The 18,863-nt window shown below is 37.4% G+C and overlaps 1 protein-coding gene across 2 annotated transcripts in view; it reads left to right on the top strand.

Annotated features, from left to right (window-relative positions):
• BRE (brain and reproductive organ-expressed (TNFRSF1A modulator)) overlaps window positions 1–18,863 on the top strand; it is a 180,877-nt gene that overhangs the window by 95,354 nt on the left and 66,660 nt on the right. For both annotated transcript variants that reach the window (XM_010576517.1, XM_010576516.1), the window contains exon 6: window positions 4,083–4,192. In XM_010576517.1, the coding sequence (XP_010574819.1) occupies window positions 4,083–4,192 (110 nt within the window). The remainder of the gene's footprint in view (window positions 1–4,082; window positions 4,193–18,863) is intronic.

Here is an 18,863-nt window from a genome sequence, read left to right as displayed (position 1 = left end):
TTTGGTGCAGGGAATTGCACTTGCATGCCAAATACAGAAATACCTCCTCTTGAAAGAATACTCTAATCAGAGGTTGCAAGGTGATTCTTTGTTGATAAGTAAGAAAAGGTAATAACTGATTTTCCAGATTCTGCATCTTTAAGGAAAAGGAACTGTAATGTACAACTTGGTTGGACTCCAGGCACAAAAGGAAATGGGTTATAGCAGTTGTGACTGTGCAGAGCAGATGTTTTGGTTGGACTGGCTATCGACCATCTGACTCATAATAAATTGTCAGTTCCAGTAAATTCCCAGTTTTCAATTACAGTAGGTAGGATACGAGAAAACAATACCATTTGGATGGTGTATTTAAAGCGGTTTTGATGATAATTTTCATAAACAACTCATACTAACTTTGTAAAAAGATTAAGTATCTTGCAAAGGGAGCAGCTGTAAACATTGAAGCATGCATTTGAATGTAAATGTAGATTGATATGAATGAACACTAACAAATGGTTGTTTAGGCAGTGCCGACACAATTAGAAGTAGGATTTTAAGTTTTAGTTTGGAGTCTTGTGATACCTGAAGTCTTTTCCTGAAGTTTTTTGGGAAAAAAAATTTCTAAATGCCTTCAAACTTCCGTTTTCATCTGTTCTGTGCTGCATTTGTATTTTCACGTGGTCTCTTGTTCTTGAGCTTCAAAAATACATACTTAATTAATGAACCTTTCATCTGCACTGGCTAAGTAGACAAAGGGTAAATTAGAATAAAATACCATGAGCTTTTTCTTTATGCTTTTCTTTGTGAAAAGTTTTATTTATTCTTATAAGTTGTTGCTAGAAGGTCTCTGCAATAGAAAAAAGTCTATGGGTTGAAAATCTTTACTTTTTATTTTGTTCCTTTCTCACCACACTGCTTTACTATGTATATTTTGCATTTCCACAGCACTTTGGAGGTTTAGTCAAGGATCAGTCCACATTGTGCATAGTATTCTGTAAACATAGGAAACCGCTTGCAGTTCTTGAGAAAGAAAACTATTTATTTTCAGTGTTAAATGGTGTAACCATTTTTTTTCCTGTTTGATTTGAATGGACATTTTCTGAAATGAGGAAAAGGTTATTTAAAACAAAAACCAAACATGATAGCAAGATGGCAGAAAGACACCATGAAAATCTATGCTGGATCTTTTACATTGCAGTGTGCTAGAGGTTTGGGGTTTTTTTTTACTATCAAGCATAAGACTGTTGTGGAAAAAAATAATAGGTGTGCATTGTCACATGCTTAACTAATGATTTCAACCATTTTTACAAACATTCAGTTTTTAAACCTCAAAATTCCTGTGGCCCAGGATGTGTTCTCTGTTCAGTGGAAGTTCATTTTAATAATACCTTCTGTAGAGTGTTGTGTGGAAAAAGTTCTGTGAGTATAAAATGGTACTTTAATGTGGCAGTTCTAACCTTGGATGCTAATGTTTATGGAAAATTCCCATTCTTAATTTTTACAAAATTAGTTTTTTTCTTAAATATAAAATAAATTTTTAAAATAAAATCCTCTAACATTGTGTTATGAGTTAAATACAAATTATGAGAAGGAACATGGCTACTTAAAAAATGTGTTGTGACTTTAGTTCAACAGCCTCTTTTTTTCCTAAAAGGGAATAATATTGCTAAAGCAATTGGATGTCACTCTCTCTTTTGAAGCCAACTGAAAAATAAAAATAGAGGTGATTTTTGCATTGCTGTTCTGTTTAAATCTGGCCTGTTCTTTGAGAGAAATACGCATGCAGAAATGGGAAAGGGGAAGACACTGCCTGAGCAGAGTTTGATAAGAAGCATTAAAACAACCCTTGCCTTTGGACGCTTTGGTGTAATGGAAGGATCTCGGCCCCTGTTCTGGGGAAATGTCATTGCCTGGTAATACAAGGATCCATCATCTTACCTAGTCACTAACAGGTTTGTAGAGATGACCAGGAGAGAGATCACTGAAGGAGTTAAGTTGTGACTGGCACAGACAACATCAAAAAGGTCTATTAGTTGAAAAGCTTTCCACAGTTTATCTGTAAGAGGTGGTTTTGGTTTAGTTTTATAAACAGCAGTTGTAACAAACATACTAGGGTTGAATGCAGTTCTACCAAGCAGATTCTTGCATAAATAGAAGTAACAAAGTCTGAAAGGAATGAACAGTATGGTGTCAGATAGAAGGGACTTTGTCATAAATCTGTGTAAATCTGCAGCCACCCGAGGAATAAGGTTGAGCAGCTTCATGGTGTACTGCACTGCATCTTTTAAAACCTACAGGAATGCTGGTTTTGGGGGTCTTTTTTAAGTTACAGTTTTCATTTCTCAGGGCCAAAAATATGCATCCATGTGAAAAGTGGTAGTTATAGAAGAAAGCGAATTTCTTTACTCAAATTTGCATTGGACAGTAGCTGTATGAACATAATGCAGTGCTGTGCTGGCCACAGTAGTTGCCGTAGTGTTTGTTGTGTGTTATTTTTGTAAATGAAAAAAAAAAATCACATCTCAGTTTATTGCTCTTACTACACGCATCAGCTTATTGCAGTTTAACATGCAAAGATACCATGATGATTTATGTCGTTGTGTGGTTTGTTTTTTTTTTTTTTACCTGGCATGAGTCTTCATATTAAAGCAGCCACTAGTGAGTGTAGAAAATACAATGTAATATTACTGTATGGGTTAATGGATGCTGTAGTGGTGTTCACCTAATCTGTTTTGGGGTTGTTATTTTTTTTCTTCCTTGTTTTGCTTTTCTTTGATCAGTAAGCACTTGGATGGTATTCTAGAAACTGGTCTTATGTGTGGTGTCAATCTGTGTGTGCACATCAACTTAAGCACTAATACTAAATGCAAGATGAAATATGTTTGGTTTTGTCCATGTAGCTTGTAAAATGCATGTAGGTTCTATTCTGTAAAAAACCAAATTATTTGAAAAGAATTAGAAACAAAAGAACACGGTCTCGGAAGAACTGTATACCTACACTACTGAACGTATTATATGTACTTGTCATCTCTTGAAGAATGCCCATTAAAATAAAACCTTTTAAATCATTAGCATTACTACTTAATCTGTCTTAATAGTTCCTTTTGTTTGATTGACAATTAGCAAATTAATGGGAAAAAGCTAGCTGATGCCATACTCCACTTCACGAGTGAAAGCTGTTCCTTATTTAATTTTTTTCCTTAATGATGGAAACATATTAAATACTGGGGAAAAAGTTGGGGGAAGATTGCCCTCTTGGGTATTTTTTGTTGTTGTTTGTCTTGTTGAAAAAGGTTTTGTAATCTGTGCTGGTGGTTCTACTGTAGACGATAGTCCCACTCAGAAACGTAACGCTGAAGGGAACATTGTGGGTCATGAGATCCTGTCTGTTGCTGTTACAGGCAACCATGCCATATAATCCCATCCATAAACTGATCATACCCCAACAGGACAGCAGCTAGTTTTTGTCCTCACCATTTGTATGGAGTGTTGTCCTGCAACTTCAGGTTAAAACTGTGTTCTGATTTCTAGCCATAGTGTGCTCATGAAGCCATAATGTGCTTGTGACCATTTTATAGGCATTTCCAAGAGTACACTTTTCTTTCAGCTGTCAGAAATGAGCTGCACACCAAGGCAGAATTTGAGAAGAGTCAGCTCTGTCTCAGTTTTCGTTGAAGACAATTAGGCTTTTAAGACCCATTCTTCCCTGCAGTTTATCACTAAGTTTCATGGCATGTTTTGTTCTGCATGTTAATAGCTGGTATGCAGCTAGTCTCTCTGGATGTTGACAGTTTCAGTCCTGCCAAAGCTTCAAATGGCACAAGGCAGTCTTCCTGAAACCACTCAGGAGTCGCTTTTTTTTTTCTCCCCAGATAGGGCAGGGTCTCCTAACAATGTTTAAGTGGTTTGCATGTTCCTTCCTCACAGCTGCTTGTGGGACAGAGCATACCAGGGCAATACCAGGCCTGTTTTTCAATGGTTACGCTTTAGATTCCCCACTTAAGCATCTACTAAATAAATTGGTGTTTGACTTAGTTATCTGTAAGCTTATAAGTATTCAGTTTGTTATTTGCCATTTTATATTTATTATTTTTTACGTACAGGATGTGAATGAAGATCCTGGAGAAGATGTTGCACTTCTCTCCGTTAGTTTTGAGGATGCGGAAGCTACTCAGGTTTTTCCTAAGCTGTACCTCTCCCCACGTATTGAACAGTGAGTGAGACAGGTTTTTTTTCTGGTGTTTTGATTCTACTTCATCTCTGAACTTTACAATTTTTTCCTGATATATGTGAGAAATGTTGGCTAGGTGATAACATGCTATTGCTTTAAATTGCCTACAGTCATAGTGATTACTGCAAGCATGTCTGCGGTAGAGAAATGACAGATCTTCTTTTGGCTAGTTCTGTCTCTATGCCTGGACCTCGTATGAAGAAAAGTCATCACTGGCTACATGTGGTATTCTTGTAGCATCATAATCTATGAAAACTATGCTGTGTTTTCCTGTGGCAGTATATTTTTGAGTGCCTCCTACAGTACAGCATACTGATAGCTTTTTTTGGGGGGCAATCTTTAATTTCTTTTGGGAAGGTAAGTTCACTGCATATACATAACACATTTGAATAAAGTATTGTTGTAGAAGCTAAAGGGCTTTATTAATTGTTTTTTAGGAATTTGCAGCTTTAGTAAGTTACTTTTTTCAGGAGAATATCTGAATATTTCATTTTAAGATTGTTGAGCCGTACTGATCTGTTTACCAGTTGGCAAACAGATTTGCTGAGAAACAAATTTCTGCTCCTAAAATGGAAGGGTGAGGATTAGAAATCAGTCTGCTTTCATGAAATTTCTCTTCTTCCATTTCTGGAATTAAGAATGTCTTAATGCTCCTCCTTCCTTTCAGTATCTCAGTCTTGTAATGTCTGCTTCAAAAAATTAACTACATTAGACTGTTCAGGTATACAACAGTCAAACTGCTCTAGCATTCTTTCAGTGATGCTTTGTTTTTCTGGGTAATACTGCAGTGGCTTTCCTCTGAACTGGTGATGACACTTCTGGGTAGAGAAGAAAGGATGGGAAATACTGACTACCACAGTTTTATAATAACTCAGTGATAAAGTTTGTGTGAGTGAAGGAACATGGTATCTTGACATTTTTCTCAGCAGGGCATTGGTCTGGATAAAGTATTGGATGCAATTAAAAAAACAAAACCCAAGATTTGATTTAGATAAAGGCATAAGGCATCCCAGATATTTTACTTAAGAAAATGTAGGTTGCACATGCACGTGCAAACACACACACAATATTTTTAGCAGCTTTTACATTTTCATATTTTTTATCAATTCACTACTTTTTGTCAACATTAGCTGAGGGAATAATTGTAGTCAAACATGTAATTATCCTTGCATGTTCCAAAGGATTCTTATGCTCAGCTGCTGTTAAAAGCAAATGGGCTGTCATTAGTTTCCATTGTATTTTCAGCTCTAGTCACATGTTGATTAAGTGTATTTCAGGCCACCCAGGTAGTCTGTCTAAATGACTCATGTGCTAAAGAATACATTGGTTATTTTCCCCCTTTCAATAGTATCTTTAGAAAGATGTTAACCTTTTGATACCAAGCATAATAGCAATATGAAGGAACACTTTGTCTTCCTAAAAGTATTGCATTTTCTGTCAGTGCCCTAGAGAATATCTGATTTTAGATGTATGTTGTAGAGCAATATAGCAGAAAGATATTTGAGTGGTGTTAGTACATATCTGACATGTGGCATATTTATGGCTTTGTCATTTATAGCATGTTAAAATCATGCCAGTAAACCCTGGAGTTCCATGCCACACCTTTGTCATGTTATCTCTGTATCGAAGTTGAGATACTTAACTTGTCTAACTCAGTCTGTGCTCATGCATTTGTATGGTATTCATCATAGTATCTAGATACTGGTAATCGATAATACCAGAGTTGTGTGTGAGCTGTTGCACCTTACTTTATTCTACTGGCTACATTTTATGTGCCATGGAAAAATGTATGGGTACATTTTCAGTGTTTGTTTGCGCTTTAATAACAGAGATGTAGTTGTCTCTTGTTCTTTCCCAAAACCAGTCTCTGCTCTGTTTAGCAGGGGCTGACAGTCTAGATATTTAACTTTCCAGTGTTTGGGAACTGAAGCAACAACGCATACTTCTTTATACTTTTTGCCAAAAATACAAAAAGCCTCAAGAAGCCCTGAGGATTAGTTTAATGACTTTGAGGCCATGGCATGTTACATTTGAATTGTGTTCTGCTTATAAAAGTTCTTTCCTGCTGCTAACAGTAATTGCATCTACAAAAACCATGTAAGCAAATCACTAGTGTATTTTTTTAATGCAGCAGATTTTGAGGTGGAGTAAGTACTAGTTGACAGTTCCCAAGTACTCAACAAAACAGGAAAAATACCAAATTCCCACAATTATTTTGCTAATACTAAACTCGGTTCACCTTAGGAAGAACAAGCAAACAGGAACAGCATTTTTCCTGACGTATGAAAAAACATTTTCAGATACAAATGTTACAGCTTTGTAGAGAAATAAGAGCAAAGGGCCTATTTGTGTAATAGGAGTTATCTCCTGCTTTCCCAAGAGGTTTCATTGCTTTTGTGCTCTACCATATAAACATGCATTCCCATATTGCACTTTCTAAAAATGATACATACCCACAGATCTTGTCAGCGAATTTGAGCCCTAGCAATATGAATATAGTGGTTTTGCTTTGAAGGGTTATTGTAAAGCATATTTGCTCTATTTTGAGGTGGATGTAAACGTAATACTAGTAAGACTTTGACTGCTCTTTGTGATAGACTCTGGAAGAGAGATTTGCAAAATGAGGGAAATGTCCACTTCTTATGGTTTGGGGCCAAGACGTTAGTACATTGGTTGGCTTGAAAAAGCTCACGTATTAAAGCAGGGGGTAAAAATGCTGCAGAGAAGTGCAGTGGCTCATTGGAGTCAATATCGGTGTTCCATTGACTTGTGTGGTGTGGTGTCTGGCTGCAAGAGTGTCCAGTCCAGTTCTTAGAGTGAAAAAACAATCCCACCCTTAGGGATGAGGAGCATTTGTGTTAGTTCATAAAAATCTCAGCAATAATTATTCATAATTATACCTGGTTTAATTCTTTCATTAAAATTTGATAATTTAAAAACATTCCCTAAAATACTAATTGTTCAAAACACATTAGCAACAATTTCTAGTTAATGTTTTCTTAATCTGAAATCAATCACTTAAAAAAGCTTTCATTTTATAATTTTAAGAATTGTTCTTATTCTTCACTGATGCACTGCATCAATAAGCAGATAGATGCCAGTAACAGTTGTTTTTAATTATTTCAAAAATTAGATTAAGTTAAAATGAAACGTGGGGTATTTATGATATGTGTTTTGTTTAAAAACTATCATCATAACTGTAGTATCATAAAAACAAGTTTCTGCACACTTCTGGAGGAGGTGATAACCTGGGAAACCCTGTAGACAGACCACCCAACTTGAGAGGATGGTGCTAGTCAGCATCTGTGAGTGTGTGTCCCCGGCTCATCCTTCTCCTCGTGAGATGGGCTGCAGGATGCTTTTCATCCCCCACTGATGGCTGCTGTGCTTTGGGGAGAGGGTCAGAGAGCTGAGCAGTGTCAGTACCTGAGGCCTCTCACTTGCTCATCCACCTGACCATCTCCTGCTGCTAAGTAGGCACAGACATATTCTGAGGCTTCTTCTGCACAATGAGGAGCTGCTGGGATATTTATTTACCCCTTATGTCTCTGCATTTCCATGCATTATTCATAATGTCTCTAAACCTGTCAGTAGAAAGCATCTTGCTTGCTCAAAATTACCTTTCTAGTGAAAGTGTACTAGATACTCATATGGAAAGGAAATTTGTAATAAAAGTATCCATCATATCTTTGGTTTCCATTTATTAAAAGTCACTAGTCTCTAAATCCCAGGAGTCAGTGCGAGATTGAACAGCTAATTTCTATATTAATGCTTAAAATGTGTGTCAGCGTAGTACACATGAATGTGGATCAGAAGTGGGTTTTTAAAAAAGAAAAAAATTAATGTATGTTTGTGGTTTCTTTTTTCTTTCATGAGTTGTTCATGCTAAAGAAAATAAAAATGGGTTTGTCTTGGTTCGCATTTTAAGAAAAAAAGATACAAAGGTAGAAACACTGTTGCTCAGTGAATGCTGTGTTCCCTGGATTCAGGCGAATAATCCTGCAATAAACAGTGTTGTCCTGGAGGGCTTCTTTCTGATAAATATGTGGATGTGAATATGCTAAGAAAACCAGCTGTCAGTAGAACTTGTTTTGCTTAAATGGATCAGGCTCCATGCTTTGGGGACTGAAATGGTCATTTTTTACTGGTCTGGGAGCTGTGCCAGAGGGTTCTTCATGACTGAGGGTGGTATGCAGAGTTCGGTGACTGCATTTAACCTTCCCATACAGACAGGGGAGAGTAACAAGAACCTGGTCTGAACTCTTAGGCTTTGAATGTTTCTGTATGTTTTTCACTGATGGGGAAAAAAAAAAAAAAAGAAGAGAAAATTAAACACATGTATTTGCTCTAAGGTGTTTCTTATCTTTTACCTGTCCTTTCTGTTAGGAGCTGAAGGAGGAAAACTGTAGCATATTATCCATTTACTGCCAGGTACCACCTCTCACTACGTTTGAGATGCAGGGGTGCTGTGAAGGGCTTCACCTTTAAAGTTGGTATGCCATACTGCTGAGTGCACATCACCGGTTGAAGCCTGCTGTTTCAGAATGGTTATGAATACACAGGCTCTAAATGAGTGGTCATGTTTAGGCCTTTTTATATGTTTGTCTTTGTAGAAGACAGAAGTAAGAAGGTCTTCTATTTGGCATATAACAATGTGCTTATTCATCTGAGTTGATGATTTCAGTAGAGAATTGTTAGTAGACAGCCAAGACAGTCCACGACCTCTTCAAATCCCAGAGCATTTTTGCAGACATGGGAAGCAGGAATTACTGTAGCTTTGCAGGGCTTTCTCTTCAATTAAGCCTAGTTTGGTCATGCCTCTACGCAATGCCTGGCCAGTGAGTCAGTGATACCTCCTGCTTGTTGTATGTGCTGTGTCCCCATCATCCAAATCTTCTGAAACTGTAGGCAGTACTGTAACCAGATTTCCAGTCTAGCTCTGCTTTGCAACTCTTCCTGTGTCCTAAAAATCATCTGGTTTTCTGCAGCCACCTTTTGATGGCCTGTTGACAGCTTCAGAAGAGATCAGGGTACTCTGGGATTGACATTCAAAACAGATTGACTTGTACTTCTGTCCCGGGCATTCAACTGTACTGGCTGTTCCTTTTTTTTCTGAAGCTGATACAGAACAATTAGTGAAAATAGTTGTAGAAGAACTAAGATTATGTGTCCATTATCTAAATGGTGCTTTATTGCTGGATATGTTGATACTGTCCTTAAATGGTTCAGTTAGTGAGATTTTTAAGATGGTTTTCTTTCAGTTAAGAGACTAAGCATTTAGACCTAATCATTGAGATATGACATACTTGACACAGTTTGGTGGGACTGATTTTGTTGCTAGGTAATGAGGTACCAGTTTCTCTGTATAGGAGATAAGGGGCATTTTTTTGTCTGACATATGCTTTGTGGCAATCCAGAGGTCAGTGTTGCCTCGAGTCTCAGAGCAAAACTTAGAGTTGAACGTTGGGGAGGGTTTGTGTCTTCCTGGAGGTTTTGTCAGGTTTCTCTCTAGAGTGTTAGCCTGTATGCTTAAGGTTCTGTAACCTGATGGTGGAAGGAGTATTTTTACATGGTGTGTCAAGTAGTGTATCCCTTAAAGGGATAGTATAGTAGAGGTGTATAGAAAATTGAATTAATAAGAAATTACAAAAGAAAAGGGAAACGCGATTCAAGACAGCCCTCTCCAACTCCCTTCCTTTAACGTACTTCTGACTAGAGTGGAATGGTCTACAGAAATTTCACTAGTTTTAAACACGTTTGTTTCCTTTAGATACAAACCTTTCCATTAAGGTGTTGCATTTTTTCACTTGTGTACGTATAGTTTATTTCAAGCTACCCTAATTAAACATACAATTCTGTTTCATGTTATGTTGTCATGTACTGTGAGTATACCATGTTTCATTGTAATAATCCCTGTTTCAACATAGGCATTTCTAAGTACCGTTGTAAAGCTGTACTCTTCTAAAATATCCTCCTCAGCATTTTTACTGTGGTATCACTGCTTCTAGATATGTTTACCCTCCTACAAAGAGTGATAATGAAGCAAAAAGGGAACAAAGTAATTTTTCTTTAGGACATCAGACAGTATTATTCATAAAAGTGTTCTTGGTTCTTTACTGTTGCCCATATGTTTAGACTTGTATCTTTGTAGAGTGAGATTGTCAGAAGCACTTTTAATTAGTCAAAACTAATTCTGGCAATGACATTGAAAACTACTATCATCTCAGTTGCTAGCTAGGCCAGTATTTAGTACTTTTGAAATCTTTCCCTGTATTTGCAATAGGGATTTTTTTTATTATTACTTTCTTAGATTGTGTTTACTTTGCTACTGAAATTAATTTTAGTTTTGCAAAACCTCTTTTTTGATACATCAAATGTTTGGGGGCTTTTTATTGCCTATGTTATTCTTACAGTTTGGGGGGTTGGAGGGTATTTTTATTGCTTTTCTGACATCCCTGGTGCAGTACTGAAGTGCCTTTCTCAGGTATTTCCCCAGGACATTAGAGCACACACAGCAGATTTCACCTTCCTTTCCTGAAATGTTTTTGTAAGAGAAAGGAAGCCTGCTGAACAGAATCAATCCATGTTAGTACTGAACTGTGTCTGTCACAGATGGCAGGATTTTTTTCATACCTAAGAATTAATAGGAATCTTTGGGGGTTTTTAAGTAGGACCTTTTGTTCTAAAGAACTGTGTGGGCCAACTGTAGGGCCAGCTTGAACTCCTTGAAATGTTTTCCATAAAATTAGTTAGGCTGACCAGAGAAATTTGAAACAAGTGTCATCGTTTTTTGTTCTATGTCTTGTGATACGGCAGTAATAGAGCAAGCAGGAGGGTCTGGTAACCAGAGTTAAATGTTAGCCTAAAAAATTCCAAACTAAGTGTTTCTTGAAAATGCAATGAAAAAATCAGTTCTTATCTGAACTGTAAAATTTATACATAGGGAAACTTAACTTGGAGTTTGTCCAGGACTAAGTTAATTGTGGTTTGATGGATAATGTGCTGTTGTTAAATACTACTTTAAAAAACAACAATTAAATACAGAGTTGCTGGGAAATCACAATTGAAGCAGTAATTTCTCTGTTAAACATGCATAATTCCACAGACTGTCTGCTTGGAATGAAATAGCTCTTGCAGAAGAAAAGTGCTTCAAAGTTACTGACTGCATCAAATTTAAAAATTATCTGACAAGTCTGAGATTTCTGCCAATTTATCCTTAAATATAAACACATGAGCAGGTCATTGAGGGTTTTTCTTTCAACTCGAAGTTAAGCTTTAGCTGTTCAGCTGCATCCATTCTAACTGGGTATTAATTAATTACAAAAACTGACAAACAGTAGTTACAATGAGTTAATTAGAATTTGTCTTGGCAACAAATGCAGTGAGTATAGAAAAGCACATTTACTCAACAGTTATGAAAACTCAAATTTCCTAGAGTACACTTTGAACCTGCTTTTGTTGCCATGTGGGTATTTTTCCTAGTTCTTGATATAAATCCAAACCCACCACTACAGAACATGATACTATCTTTTAACAGAGTACACTTCACTGAAGCTGATTTTTGCATATTTGGGATATGTGGCTTGCTTTCTGAATATTATGACTAAATCATTTGTTTTCAGAGAACTTCACACTAATTGCAATCTGCACATTTTAGTGTTCTGTCTTCAGACTTTTTCTATTTTATTATTTTAAACAGTTAACAAAAAGTCAGCTACTGTTTAATGCTTGCTTCCAGATGGTCATGTTCAATTTGTACGAATCTCTGACCACTTGGAAGTGAAGAGTTAAGGATTTTCAGATAAAACTTCTAAAAAATGTGAAACACAGAATTAAGTTGTATGTGAAAGACCTCAGTTTTGATTGCCTGTGTTGTGTTCTTCCCCCTCAATTGGGGAGAGCTGGCAGCACCCACCAGGAACCATGTTGCTGGCGTTTTGGCAGGCAATGTTGTGGCACAGGGAGCATGGATTGAGGAGGATGGCAGAGGAACAGCCCTGCAGGGAATCTGATGGGCAGGAGGGAGACTGGCCTGTTGTCTGTGTGATCAAAAGAAAGGACTGAAGTGCGTCCTTGAGATTGCCAGAAGGGCTCATTCCCCCGGTGACCTGCCTTTTTCCCATAAGCTTCCTGGCCCCACGGTAGGACTAGCTACCACCTCTCAGTTTTCTTTGCCTTCTGCCTTCCTCTTTCCTGCCAGTAATCAGTGGCATTTTAAGCTTAATATCTTCTTGAAAGGAGCTGTAATACCTCCTTAATAATCTGTTGTAGGAAGATGCCATTTCCCCAAAATAAATAGTGGCTGATTTTTGCAACATGACTACTGGGTTTCTGGGGGTTTTCTTTTCCCTAATTATTGTTAAGAAAGTGATTTATTGTATTGCTGATGTCATTTAAGGCATATGAGGCAGTCACAGTCTATCCCACTACTTAATTACACGAGCTACTTGGCTCGTGCGAATGTTAGCTAAAAACCCCTTTCCTTTCAGCATTTGCACATTGGACCTACCTGGAGAATATGTGTAAAAGACATATTCCCAAGTGTGAGGCTTTTTGTTGAATAGTCTTTTCCTAGATAACAAGTTCCCCTTCAGAAATACTGAGAACTTCTTTCCTAGGAGCTTTTCTCTGGAGAATCCCCTTAAAAAATCACAAGGATTTGTTGAACTGTTATCCCAACACAGTCATCCTGTAACTATATTAAACTTCAACTTTCTTTAAATGAAAGTGCAGATTGTAGGCAACTTAGAAAAGTAATACTTTAAATGGAAAGGAGTTGCTGTATTTTGTGCTTTTTGAAAAACATGTAAGCTGATCTTTGTAGAAAGCAGAAACAGCCAAAAACATAACTGTGCAGAGCAGAGCTTCATGTGAATCCTCTACATTTTACATCTTTCATTCCTCTACAGCCAGCACTTCTTAAGGACTAGCAGGACCTGATTAATCTGCAACCTGGAAGAAACACACAGAGGTAGTTAGAGTTGGCCTGTGGGCCACCTTAAAGCCAAGGACTTGCATACTCCTTTTATGTTTAAAGAAGCTTTTTTTTTTCCCCCTTCAATCAACAAGAAGTATTCTTGTACCTGTCCTCTTTTGTATGTCAAATGAGTAGTATTGCTGCTCCCTGCTCTCTTTCACTGCAAATCAGTGAATTCTTCTGTTGTCTTTGAGCTGTCACAGGCTACAGCTAAACTGTGGGACCCACCTCTGAGGTTTGCACCCTGGTTAAATTCAAAACTGGTGTCAGAAGATGACCTGAATGTTCAACATCCCACTTCCCACCCTGGTTTTCATTGGCAGAAACCCCGGACACTTGGATAGGGAGGAACTTGTGTGCTTCAACAGGTCTTTGATTTGGATGATTAAGAGCCAAAACTCTGGTGTACACTGTGAGGCACACCTGCCTTGCATAATTTTAGTTTTTCAGGTTCGTGGGATTCTTTTTTGTGCAGTAATTGATATATCTAGCTACGAAAATTTGGAAATCCTTATTTAAGACACTTATCAAACATGACATGGGGTAACAGTGTTTTGAAATCTCTTCATTTCAGTGCGGTTATAAACCATTCCTGTCTTTCATGAATTCTACAAATCATGTAGCCAATGTGTTAATGGAAGAAAAATTGGGAGTTCTTTCTGTATAGTTTGGAAAACATACATGTGTGTTGACAAAAGAATATTATAGAATTTAAATCACAGATCCCACGTGTGATATTTAATATGTGCGTATGTGTCAAACATCCCACAGAGGAAGATAAGTTAAATTTGGCAAGAACTGAAACTTTAGAATATTAAAATATAGATTCTTTTTCATTGGATTTTAAAACTAAATTCTTTGAGCTGGTTTCTGGTGAGGGGCCACTGAAAATACACAAGGAGGAAACTTGAGGTATTTACCAATTTCAGTGGACAAAACTCTGTTAGTACCAAAGTTGCAGACACCACAGTGCAGTGGAAAAACCTGTACAAATAGAGCGAAACAATTCTGCTTGCAGATATTTGCTGTTGAAGCCAATAAAAGGGCTGTGCTCTTCTGTGTGGTTTAGTGATGTCAAGCACTACTTGCTGGAGGCAGCTATGCTACTGCAATGCTTTCCTGACCTTAAATAGCCTATATGCTGGCTAATGCAAGCATTCAAATATAAATACAGGGTACATAAGGACAAAAGGAGGCTAGAAAAGCCATCTAGGCCCCTTCCCTCCCCTGAATTAGTGTCTTCCTCAGTATTCTTCTCTTCTGGTATTTGTCCAAGATATTTACAAAACCATTTAGACTAATTGTTCCCTTGTGTTGCCTCAGTACTGTTTATTCCATATGTTAAGTACTGCATGCAAAGTAATTCTGCTCTTCAGCATGGCTGCTGCTTGCTTTCCTTTTCCTGTCTTCGTGGTTGCCTTTGATAGTAACCCAAACAGCTGTGCAACCTCAGTTCTGGGAGGTTGCATGTACCTCAGCAGCAGCTGCCTGCTGGTCTTCCCTAGCGTTCCTCTCTGGGGCAAGTAGGACTTTCTGGGACATTTTGTGGAGGTAATTCCTTCAGGTCATGTTTTTGGTTGACTTCCCAGATATTTGGGGTTTGGGTTTTTTTTTCCTTTTACACTCTAATGGTAAGATCATTAGATGGCAGGTATGTGTAATTACATTGTGATCCTCTTAACTTGTTCCATTGCTTGAAGATTGTCTGTGTTTCTTTTGTAGCTGTAATGAAGACTGTATAACTTGCTTCCTACCACCTCAAATCTTGTTGTTTTCAGTCGGTACTCGTATTTGCTCACTTACCTACTACTTAAGTTTCTCTTACTGCCTTCCTAATTTTAATTTTTTTTCTTTAAGTTCCATCTCTATTTTCTGGTTTCTGTTTTGGCCGTTTGTTTTTAGTTCTGCACATATCTCTGAAAATGTGTTTCATTTTCAAGAAGTGAGCCTCTGGTTTTTTGCATTTCAGGTAGCAGTTTTTCCTGCAGTTGACATAGAAACTGCAAGGAGAGTTGAATGATGAATGTATATCATGACAAAGGAAGTCCTGTTGAAAGTTTAGGCACTGTTTGATCAATGACAATCTAACAGCCCTTTTAATTGTCTTGACACACGGAATCGGTGCACATCCAGAACAGTCATTTAGTGTTGTCTATGATTTCAGTGCCTTTGCTCTGTTTATTTTAATACATTTTAACATTAACTTTTTTGTAACACTTAAAAATGTTTATTTTACATCTCTTTTAACATTATTTCTCTTTACAATTAATTGCTTCCATTTATAAAAGGAGCAAAAACTTCAGGATTTTTATGCAACAGTGAAAGCAAAAAAATTCCATTATATTGTATTTGTCAAAACATGGGTTACATATAATTTAACAACCTTCTTTCCCCTTCATGACAGTATTCTAATTAGAGCACATCTCAGCAGTAACAGGGATCATATTTCTCAGTATCATGAATTTCTTTACTGATTTTGTTTTTCTAGTATTATGTTAAAATTTTGGAGGTCACATCAATTTATAAAATATATCAAGTACCTTAACCTATGATAGCTACAGTGGTTTTGCAGAAAATTAATTTGCAGTAAATGGTTGGCAGATTTCACATCAGAGTTGTAGAGCTCTTTGTTGGAAAGGAACTCTGAATCATCCAGCCCAGCTTCCTGCTTGGCACGGGACTACCGCCAGCACAAGCTCAAATTTTGTGTAGCCAAGCTTTTGTCTGGCCGCATCTTGAACGCTCCCCACAGTGGAGATCCTACAGCCTCCCTGAGGAAATGATCTGCTGCTCTGCTACCTGCCTTAGGGGAGGAGTTCCTCCAAAAGTCCGGTCTGAGCATCCCAAGGCCTCAGCTGGTCCAGTCCTTCAGATCATAAAGGTCCCTCTGGATTGAAGCTGTGCAGTTTATTGTAGCAGCATTATACAATGTCATTAATGGTATGCCATTTATCATGGTGGTGTGGAAGCAAGGTACTCTTCACCCTTGAACTACCATTCTTCCATTTCAACTCTGAATCAACAACAGAAGCTGTGTCAACACCACTTGCTTCCCCCATAAATTAAGCTTTTTTAGTTAGTCTCATCATGCTTCTCCAGCAACATGGTAGGGTGAGGTCTTAAGGATGTATTGCTAGCTAGGGTTTCCTCTGGCTGGATGTCATGATGAGCTGGTATAAAATTAAATTAAGTTCCCATCTCACTGCTGACACAGTAAAGGGATGGCATGAGGAATGAGGGCATGAGTTTGCTGCATTCTGACAATTATCACCAATGCATGGTCCTTTGGGACTAGCTGGTATGTGACATAATTTAGAGCAGCATAGGGCAGTATGGGGCCAAAAATCAAAGAATTTGGGTCAATATAATGGGTGGTGGCATGCCTTGCCACATCAAGGCACATGATACAGGGAAATCTCTTTAACATTATCTTTTTAACTGTGTATGCTGAAGGCTTCTAGTCTCTTTCCAATACACAAATAATAATTTGTATTTTCCTTTCTTAAATTTCATATACTACAGCAAAATAAAAAAAAATAAACCAGCCAACCCTCAAATAGAACCACTAGTCACTAGCAATGAATGATCTTGGCAGTGCAACTGGCATTGCTGAGTACTTTCTATGTACAACCGAGCACACTTAAAATGCTAGGAAAAAGGATAGATTTACCCTGGTTTTGTTTGTTATACTAATGCTATGAAAGTCTAGCATTCTATTTTTGTTCATGTACCAATCTGTTCAGCATATTTTGTTTAATAGTTTAATGGTAGAGTCTATATGCAACCACCCATGTTACATCAGACTCTGTGCAACTGGAATGTTGTTTACTTTTCACCAAGGCAACTCCCTATTTTTTATTAATTAACATCTAACAAGGTCCTACAGCTGACTCCCTTTAAAGTCAAGATGTAGGGGTGTTCAGGATTTATAGGAATACTGTGCTGAGGCCTTGTAGCAGCAGCGTGTTTTGTGCAACTGGCCTATTAAAGGAGATGGTTTCGGGTGGGGTTGGTTTTTTTTTTTTTTCATTTTTATACATATGTGTTTTCTTTTATTCTTCCTCAGTTATCTTGGACAGGTTATGTTTGTACTGCACATGCACAGTCCTTTAATACCTAGTGCCATGAAATTATTTTCTTAAGCAACAGAATGAAACCAAGATGATTTGTGGGAGAGTCTTCTACCGCAGTAACCTCTCATTGTTCTTTTGGGGACTAAAGGAGAACTCGCATTTCTGAGGTGGTCAAATTGGCAACTGTGGCTCGTGTTTAAAATACAAACATTTTCTTTTTCTTATTTTTGACAATAGGACATCCCTCAAATGTCTCAATTACAACCATACCAGCAGGGATTTTTTTGTTAAATCTTTACGCATTTTGTCTAAGCTTGATTTGAAATGATGCAAGGAATACAGTATATACAATTTTCTTAGTGCTATTCCACTGATAAAATGTTTTACAGTCTTTTAATCTGAATATCTGTAAGTTTTTCACAAACTTTAATCTGTTTATCTTCTTGGTGCCCTTCTGGGATAAGTTAGTGCCAGATATTGTCAGGATGTGTGAATGTATCCGTGTGTGTCAGAAAGATTTCATGATTAGGAAACTAGAACCAAATAGAGACTCCCTTTGATAATTTCAGTGTGTATCACATAAATGTTGCTAGGCTTAGAAATATGGTCTCTTTCTATCATAGTCAAATTTTGTACCTAAAATGTCTTCCCACATAGTGATCCTCCTTAATCACTGCCCTGCCTTAGCTATATAGGCTGTCTTGAGGCTATACTCATTTAGGTGCACTGACATGTGATACAGGTTCCTCTAGCATCTCCACTGTTGTCATTTGAGCAGTGTGCTCTAAAGAAAATGAAATAAAAAATTCAGGATGTGCAGCAGTACATTTCTTTCCACCATGAAAAAGATGTTTTTAATAGTTCAGTGTATTTTTGAGCCTTGACCCCTGCCAGAATAGCTCAGTAACATAGAGATAAATAGATACTGCAATTGGCAAGCTGATTATAATTGTACGTTAAGGCAAGCGGAAAAGGTCTTTTTATTTAAATCAGTCCTAAAAACCTGTAAAAATACTGGTTTCTATTTTAAGAACGAATAGTAGGTAGATAGTGTTCCATCCAAAATCTGCCAATTATTGATTGTGTTTGTGTTGTCTTGATTATTTTTTTTTTAAGTTCCTTTGTTGTAGGAGGACATCTTGGCAGAGTTTCACAATATGTTGTTAACTGCTTGCTGAGCCACAAGCAAATAATACTGTATAGTTAAGCATTTCTTCCTGCATCACCTATTCCTATTATCTTGGGTAACAGGAGTTCAAATCTGGGCAAAGATGACAGGCATAAACCTGTCTGATTGGATTAATAACATAGAAACTGTTGCTAGCCTCCCTTCTAATCTTTTAAAGTTGGTCTTGTGGTAAGTTTCTCAACCCAGATTTTGATTTTATTATACCAGTAAATAGATAGGTGAAAATAACTCTTGAATCCTAAAGGACAAAAGGACAATCTGTTTCCCATTTACAGGCTTGGCAGATAGGAATTCTGCTAGAGGACATTGGAAAGGATATCTGGAAACCTGATGGGCAATGATGATTCAGAGATGGCTTCCAGTATATTGACTGTGGGGGATTTCTTTTGTATTGGCTTTCTGTGGCTGGTGTTT

Source organism: Haliaeetus leucocephalus, unplaced genomic scaffold (assembly GCF_000737465.1).
Source record: "Haliaeetus leucocephalus isolate CR32 unplaced genomic scaffold, Haliaeetus_leucocephalus-4.0 Scaffold526, whole genome shotgun sequence".
Lineage (NCBI taxonomy): Eukaryota > Metazoa > Chordata > Aves > Accipitriformes > Accipitridae > Haliaeetus > Haliaeetus leucocephalus.
The sequence above is the reverse complement of the archived record's forward strand: the minus strand, read 5'-3'. Positions and strand labels throughout refer to the sequence as shown.